This window comes from Alligator sinensis, unplaced genomic scaffold (assembly GCF_000455745.1).
Source record: "Alligator sinensis unplaced genomic scaffold, ASM45574v1 scaffold583_1, whole genome shotgun sequence".
Lineage (NCBI taxonomy): Eukaryota > Metazoa > Chordata > Crocodylia > Alligatoridae > Alligator > Alligator sinensis.
The window spans coordinates 2,789,472-2,796,988 of NW_005841983.1; the positions used below are offsets into that span (position 1 = coordinate 2,789,472).

The 7,517-nt window shown below is 49.4% G+C and overlaps 1 protein-coding gene across 1 annotated transcript in view; it reads right to left on the reverse strand.

Moving 5' to 3' along the window:
- The window catches only part of SYAP1 (synapse associated protein 1), a 42,588-nt gene that overhangs the window by 29,214 nt on the left and 5,857 nt on the right, over positions 1–7,517 (reverse strand). The window contains exon 2 of the mRNA XM_025201102.1: positions 6,283–6,424. Coding sequence (XP_025056887.1) covers positions 6,283–6,424 — 142 coding nt within the window. The remainder of the gene's footprint in view (positions 1–6,282; positions 6,425–7,517) is intronic.

Consider the following 7,517-nt stretch of genomic DNA (forward strand, 5'->3'; position numbering starts at 1 on the left):
AGGAGAGTTCCCGCCAATTTGCAGTTTCCTTTGCAGGATGCATTTCTTCTTTGCAGCACAGAAATGCACAGTGCAAAGAGTTCCCGCTATTCGAATGTAAATTTGTGCCCCGCTATTGGCCAGTGCTAAATTATTCACACGTGGCGACTGTTTAATTTTAAATGGCTTTAAATTTTAAATGGCTCGCTGGCCATTTAAAATTCCGTGCGACTTCCGCCCAAGTCGAAGAGCTTTGAGCACGCTGCAGAGTGCCTCTGAAGTTATCTGACTTGCGGCTGCCAATCGATAGACTGATCACCTATCGATCTTTCTTCCCGTCACCGAGCGCAACCCCGACGTACCCCTTTCCCCGCCGGCTTCGAATTGCGGACGGATTAACTGGCTTGGGCCCTGCCAGCTGGAACAACTCGTGTGGTTGTTCAGACGACCGGACCACCTGCGTCGTGATTGCAAGCGGCGTGAGTAAAGTTTTTTGCAACCAATAAGTTGTGTCTGCCTCTCCATTCACCAGCCCGCCCTGACGTACGAGCATAACTCGAGTCGGCCCTGGCCGTCCGAGACAGCTGTGACAAAAGGTAGTATTAAATTGGGCCACTTTATTCAATCCCACATCTATTTGCTCGTAGCAAAACCCCCGCTTTTTGGGTTTTTTTATTTAAAAATACATTCCCTCCCCTTCCCCAACCATTTCTGACTTTTTCCCTCCCTCTCTATTCCCTATAAATAAGTAAGCTAAGACACAGGATAAGCTTTGGCATTTTATTTTGGTAGCAAGTTGTTTTTGTTTTATTTATTTATTTTCTTGTTCTTTTCAAATAAGTGCCCTGTTATGGATATCCACTGTTTTATATTGTATAATTACTATGTTTATATTGATTGTTACTGTTCTATATTACTGTTTTACTGATACAATGATTTAGGTCTACATATGTAAGCTAGCATAAGTCATGTCAAGTTTCCATTTTGTTTGTCAAGTCTCCATGTTGTGTCCCTATGCCCTTTTGTGCAAATCTGTTGTAACCCATGACTCATACCTACCAACCTGTAACTTGGTTCCTGAATGAATGGGGATGAATGGGGGTTCCTGAGAGACAATGGCAGTAGGTCTAAAAAAAGGTCTCTCTGAATGACCAAACCATCAGCACCAATACCTGGACCAATGACCCAGCCCTTGGAACCAACCTCAGCATTCAAGAAACAAAAGATGAGGCAACCCACCATTGTGCCAGGCTGCACATGCTCAGTAAGAACACCTGGAGCCCTCTGGAACAGGACTGACCTTGCCTGGACAGGCCCTCCCCACAGGAGATCAGAGGTAGTCTGCCCCATAAAAGGGGTAGTGAAGACTGACTCCTTGGGACGCCCTCTCCATCTGGACCAGCACCACATCATACCACCTATCCACTCAGAGGCCCTGCTGGCAAACCCCGCTCTGGACAACACCTGCTGGACAAAGACCCCTTTCCAGCCTGGATCGGTAACTATCATCCTCTACCCCCTCTTCAACCAAGGACTTGGACAATGCTTCTCTTCCCTACCTGGACTCCAGCCCTTCCACTGAGTCTCTTTCCCCTGCTGCCATTGTGAGTGCTTGTGTGTGTGGGGGAACCAATAACTTCATGGGGCTGTGTAGTGTGTTGTCTGTTTAATAAAACCTGTTATTTTGAAACCCCAAGTTGGGTTTTTGTCTGTTTCCTGACTGTTTCCTCCTTGCTACCACTTATCTGCACCCTTGCTACCACTTATCTTCCCCCCAATCTCTCGGCTGTCTGCCTCAGTTTCCAGTCCCAAGCTTCTAGGTTTCTGTCTCTCTCTCTTTCCTGGCTGTCTCCTCCTTGCCCCTCGGTTTTTTCCCTTGCACCAGTGACCTTGAGTAACCCTGGGGCCATTTGACTTTAAGTAACCCCAAGCCTCAGTTCCTCAGCCAGCTTCTCTCTAGTCTACTGGTTCTAATCCTGGCTCCAGCAACTTTCACTCCTTACACTTTCCCTCTCACCTTAACCTTCCCCCAGGCATCCTAAGTACCCCAAACACACATACACATACTGTACCATCCAAGTAAGGAACTCATCTGTGTGTATGTGTAGGTGGGTGGTTTGTACGTGAACTGGTGAATATATATATATGTCACTGTGTGTGTGATATACGAATTAGTGACCTGTGTATGTGTATTGGGTGTGCGAGTATTGACAATTGATTTTTGTCTAACTTTTGGTGTGTGCAGGTGCTTGAATTGGTGATAGGTGTGCATTTGCCTAGGCTGGTAATTTTGGGTGTGTATGTGCCTGAGTTGGTAGTGTCTGTGCCTGGTGGGGGTGTATGCAACTAGAGTGTGTGCATCTAACTGATTTTTGTGTGTATGTGCAATTGTACACCACGCCCTTCTAACAGCACAATATTGAGATCCTGAGCATTGGCCTGACCGCACAGGGCAACATGCTTATGGCATTGTGAAGCTCCTGGGATTCTCCACCCTCCCCAGGGCTGGGACACCGGGATTGGCCCCCTCAAGCCTTGGGAATGCCAGCTTTGCTTTCCTGCTTACCCAGACTCACCTTCCTTGCAGAGGGATTTCCTTGTGCATCTGCAAACATGGAGAAGGGACCCCTGTGTGAGTCCCACTCTCTGTGAGTGCAGACTTGTATAGGGGAATCCCTTGCAAAGGGATGCATGCCTGCAAATGGGGGGCGGGGGGCGAAGGAGGGGAGCCTTGAGTTTTCCCCGCTTGTAGATGTGCCCCAAGTTAGCACGGCAACTGGGGACATCTACAGATGTCTCTGAAGCGTGATCATATTGTGGCACAGCTGATCGTGCTCCATTGAAAACATCTGCTTACAGCTTGAAGGTAGCAGGAAGAAGACAGGCTACACCTTTGGGAAAATACAATAATCCATTTTCACCTCTTGGACAGGCTTCAACAAACATATCAGCCAGCATCTGTCCTTCCACAGAAAATTCAAAGTCTCAATTTGTTTTGATATTTAAAAGCATTTTAATGCGTATGGTTAGAGGTATGGAGAGTAGGCCATACAATGAGAGGCTGAGAGCCATGGGTCTGTTCAGCCTGGAGAAGAGAAGACTTAGAGGGGACTTGGTGGTAGCCTATAAGTACATAAGGGGCACATACCAGGGACTGGCAGAACATCTATTCCCCGGGGCTCTCCAGGGGAAGACTATGACTAGTGATCATAAATTGCTAGAAGACCGCTTTAGATTAGACACAAGGAAAAGCTTCTTTACAACTCGAGTGTCCAGGATCTGGAACAGACTGCCCCTAGAGGTGGCATACTCACCTAGTCTGGATATCTTCAAAAAACGTCTAGATGCACACCTTGCTGGGATCATATGACCCCAGCAGTTTTTTCTGCCCAGACACAGGAGGGCTGGACCTGATGATTTTAGCCCCTAACATCTATGAATCTATGAATTAATGGTTCAGAACCCAGCTATATCATAGCGGGGGAAGGGGCAGAGCGGGGGCGCCAACCAGGCCCTTCAGAGTTCTTATCGTGTGACATGACTAAGTATTGCTACGGCGGGGGGGGGGCAACTGCAAGCATTGGCCCACGGGGTGCTGGAGACCCATGGCACGCCACTGATATGAATGGGTGCACTTTGAGTGTTCTGGGGCAGACTGAAAGATATGCAGAGAAGTCCAAAACCAATAAACACAGAATACCACATCAGACATCTATTCCATGATTTTATCAGAGAATGTAATCAATATATATTCTTTAAAAGGACAAAAGCAGGCATGGGAGTCCCAAGGGATAAATATTCAGAGAGGCTGAAAAGCTTTTACTCCACTTTTCGCTAGGTTTAAAAAGGAAGATTTTTTTCCCATTAGGTAACACGCTGAAACACTAATTAGCAGTTAGTGCAGACACCAGTGCCCTTAAAACTAGGTAGGTAGGTATCTTGTCTACATCTACACTAAATGTGAAGTTAAGCAGAATTAAGGAAAAAAACATGTTTTCCTTTCCCGAATGAGCTGACTCAAAACAAGCTATCGTAAAGCAGCTGAAAATGTTATTCAACCCTAGAAGAGGCACAATTTAACATCTTCAGCTAGACTATAGCAGGTAAAGTCACAGCCTAAATGGGACCCCTTGCACGATCCGACTAAATCAAAATAAAGCTATTAAACTGTACCTATATTTATATTGTGATTTTCAATAATTAAACTACTTTAATTAAAGAAGTTGCTTCAAATCACATTACCTAACATTTTTAAAGGATCTTTCTGCTTGCTTACCCTCTGGCTCTACACCAGTTTAAATGTTTCAATGAGGAATATGATATATATTTTTCACTGATTTCTTTATATTGACAACTTCCACCAAAGTATGAACATAATTAAGCCAGTTAAAAAGGCTCCCTATGTTGACCCTGCTTATTCCCCTTTCCTTGTCACAATAAGGCAAGACAGAGTGGCATATTTTAAACCAACTAGGGCCAAGCTTATGTGCAGGTGCGCCAGAAATTAGCCCTGCACCCTGCCCAAGTGCCACTCTGATCCCTTTTCTCCACCTGATCTTTCTCTCTCTTCCATGTGTTCCCTGCTTGATTTGTTGCTCTGCTTTCTGCACCCTGCCCTATCTGCTACCCGTCTGCTCCCTGATCTGTTGCTTGCCACATCGGGGCTCCCTATGCCACTTGTGGCACCTATGCCCCGGGTTGCTCACCCCCGACCTGGACTAATTCAGAGAAGCACAAGCTTTCAAAAGCTAACATGGCTAGCTACCTGTCTCCCCTGCCAGAACCCCATTTGATCGAGGCAAAGTGTTAATCTGGATACTTCCTAGGTACTTAATGGGCAAAAGGGCTTGTCTCTCTGTAAAGGCTGGGGTTGGCTGCCAGACAAAATACTGAAACAACCAGATCCATTAGGCATCAATTTATTTCATAAGAATTGCTATTTACTGGGTCAGGCCATAGATCCATCTTGCCTAGTCTTTTGTTGCCACACAGCCCCAGGCACTGCAGGGCCATTTTCCTGTCCGTTGTTCACTCATATCTCCGAGCAGAGCTTTACTAGGCAGTGGCTACTGACTCCTTAGATGCCTCTGAGGGCCAGTGGGCACTGTCTGGTGTACTTTGCTTACTTTCCCCCCCACCCCGCCGCTGCACTCGCTGGCAAGCGGGCACTCCAGGCAGGCAATGGCAATCTTTGACCCTCACTCCCTGTTTTTGTCTTTTTTGTCCCACAAATTCAGTTGGCACATATTCAATAGCCCTCTGTTAACAGGGGGGACAAACTGCTGCTCTGTGGGTTCCCAATGTATGTCAAATAGGCCTTTGACTGCAGGACCATTTTACTGTCCCTGATCCACTCTCTGAGCAGAGTTTTACCGGGCAGCATCCACTGGTTCCTTGGACACGTTTGAGGGCCAGTGGGCACTGTCTGGTGGGCTCTGCGTGCTGTGCCCCCCTTGAAGCACTCATTTTGAACCTTTGACCCTCATTCCTGTCCCTGTTCCCTTCTTTAGTTGTACCCCGTAATCACTTGATGTGCACTTATTGTCCCTCTCCAGATTAACGGGGTCTTTTAGCTTTACTGGGAGGGAAACAGCCCACGCTCCCAATGCATATCAAATAGTCCTGTCACATGCAGCCCCCAGGGATAATGGGGTCATTTTCCTGCCCCTGGTCTGCCTAGGTCTCTGGGCATTTTCACTGGGCAGCATCCACTGACTTCTTGGATGCACTCAAGGGCCAGCAGACACCATCCAGCATGCTCTGCTCTGTGCCTCCCCTCCATGTGCTCATTTTGAACCTATGACCTCGTTCCCAACCCTTTGTCATCCCTAAAAAAAAATTAATTGCTACATCCTTAGCAGCCTCCCTTTCTACCAGCGGCTCTCAGCTTCCTCTGCAGACACCGGCCCACAACACCTCTTAGCACTGCAAAAGGCCCAGGCTGTGCAGCGACAGGGAGCAGAGACTGAAAGGGAGAAAGAAGTGGGTGTGACAGGGCGTTTTCCCCGTTCCCCTGCCCCTGGCAGCCTCAAGCATTTTGGGTTTGGGCACAGAGGTGCTGCCCTGATCCCCCACGCCCCTTTCCTCCACTCCTCCAAGGGAGCGAGGCCACCCAGGCATTTGCTCGTGCTGTGCTGCCTGCCCAAGGCTGCATGTACCTGGCCCTGGGCGGGCCAGCTTCGCACCTAGGGGCCTGCACGTGCCCAGCTCCCCTGAGAGGGGGAGGCTTCACCCGCGACGCAACAAAAGGGCGGAGCTTCACCGGTGACGGGGAGGGGGGGGGCGGTGCTGTGGAATACTCACTGCCCAGCCCCTTGGCTTGGCTGAGGAGCGGGTCCGGCTGCTCCTGCTCAGGCGCTCCTCCTTCCGCGGCTTCGGCGGGGCCGGAACTGCCGCTGCCCCATCCCGGCCCGGGCCGCCCCTCCCCAACCTCCCGGCAAGCCCGCTCCCAACAACAACGGGGCGAGGCCACCTCCGGAAGCGGGCAGTGGAGCCCTGCTTCCGTGTCGCGTCACTTCCGGACAGGCGAGGAGGCGGACGCTCTAGCCGGGTGCCTCTCTCCGCCGGCCCCCCCGGGGGCTCGAGGCTGTACTTCCAGCTTCGGCAACTTCCTGTTGGAGTGGTGGGGTGGGTAGGCAGGCAGGTAGTAGGTGTGTCGGGGCTCTGGTGGGTTTTCCACGTGCACTGATGGAAACCAGGTATCCATCCAGCTAGAGGCAAAAGGAATCCAAACTGATGGAAGAGGTGATATATTTTATTAGATCAGCTAGATATTTGCAAGGACATTATTTTCTTTCTATGTGCAAGCTTTCGGACACACTGCAGCCTCTGCTCTATCCTATGCCTGATGAACAGGGATCCTGGTTTACTTTGATTTAAAAAAAAAAGAAAATCCCCAGTTTTCGGGTTAAAAAAAAAAAGTAACCCCAAACCCCAATTCATAGATTTCATAGACATCAGGGCTGGAAGGGACCTCAGAAGATCATCGAGTCCAGCCCCCCGCCCAAAGGGCAGGAAGTCAGCTGGGGTCATAGGATCCCAGCAAGATAAGCATCCAGTTTCATCTTGAAGGTGTTCAATGAAGGCGCTTGAACCACCTCCGGTGGCAGGCTGTTCCAGACCTTGGGGGCTCGGACAGTAAAGAAGTTCTTCCTTATGTCCAGCCTGAAACGATCTTGAAGTAGTTTGTGACCATTCGACCTCGTCATCCCTTGGGGCGCTCTGGTGAACAAACGTTCCCCCAGATGCTGGTGGTCACCCCTGATAAACTTGTAGGTGGCCATCAGATCACCCCTGAGCCTGCGCTTTTTCAGACTAAAGAGCCCCAGGGCTCTCAGCCTGTCATCGTAGGGTCTGCTTCCCTGACCTCTGATCATGCGCGTGGCTCTTCTCTGGACTCTCTCAAGCTTCTCCACATCCTTTTTGAATTGTGGAGCCCAAAACTGGACACAGTACTCCAGCTGCGGCCTCACTAAGGCCGAGTACAGGGGGAGAATGACGTCCCGGGATTTGCTTGAGAAGCATCTATGGATGCAAGC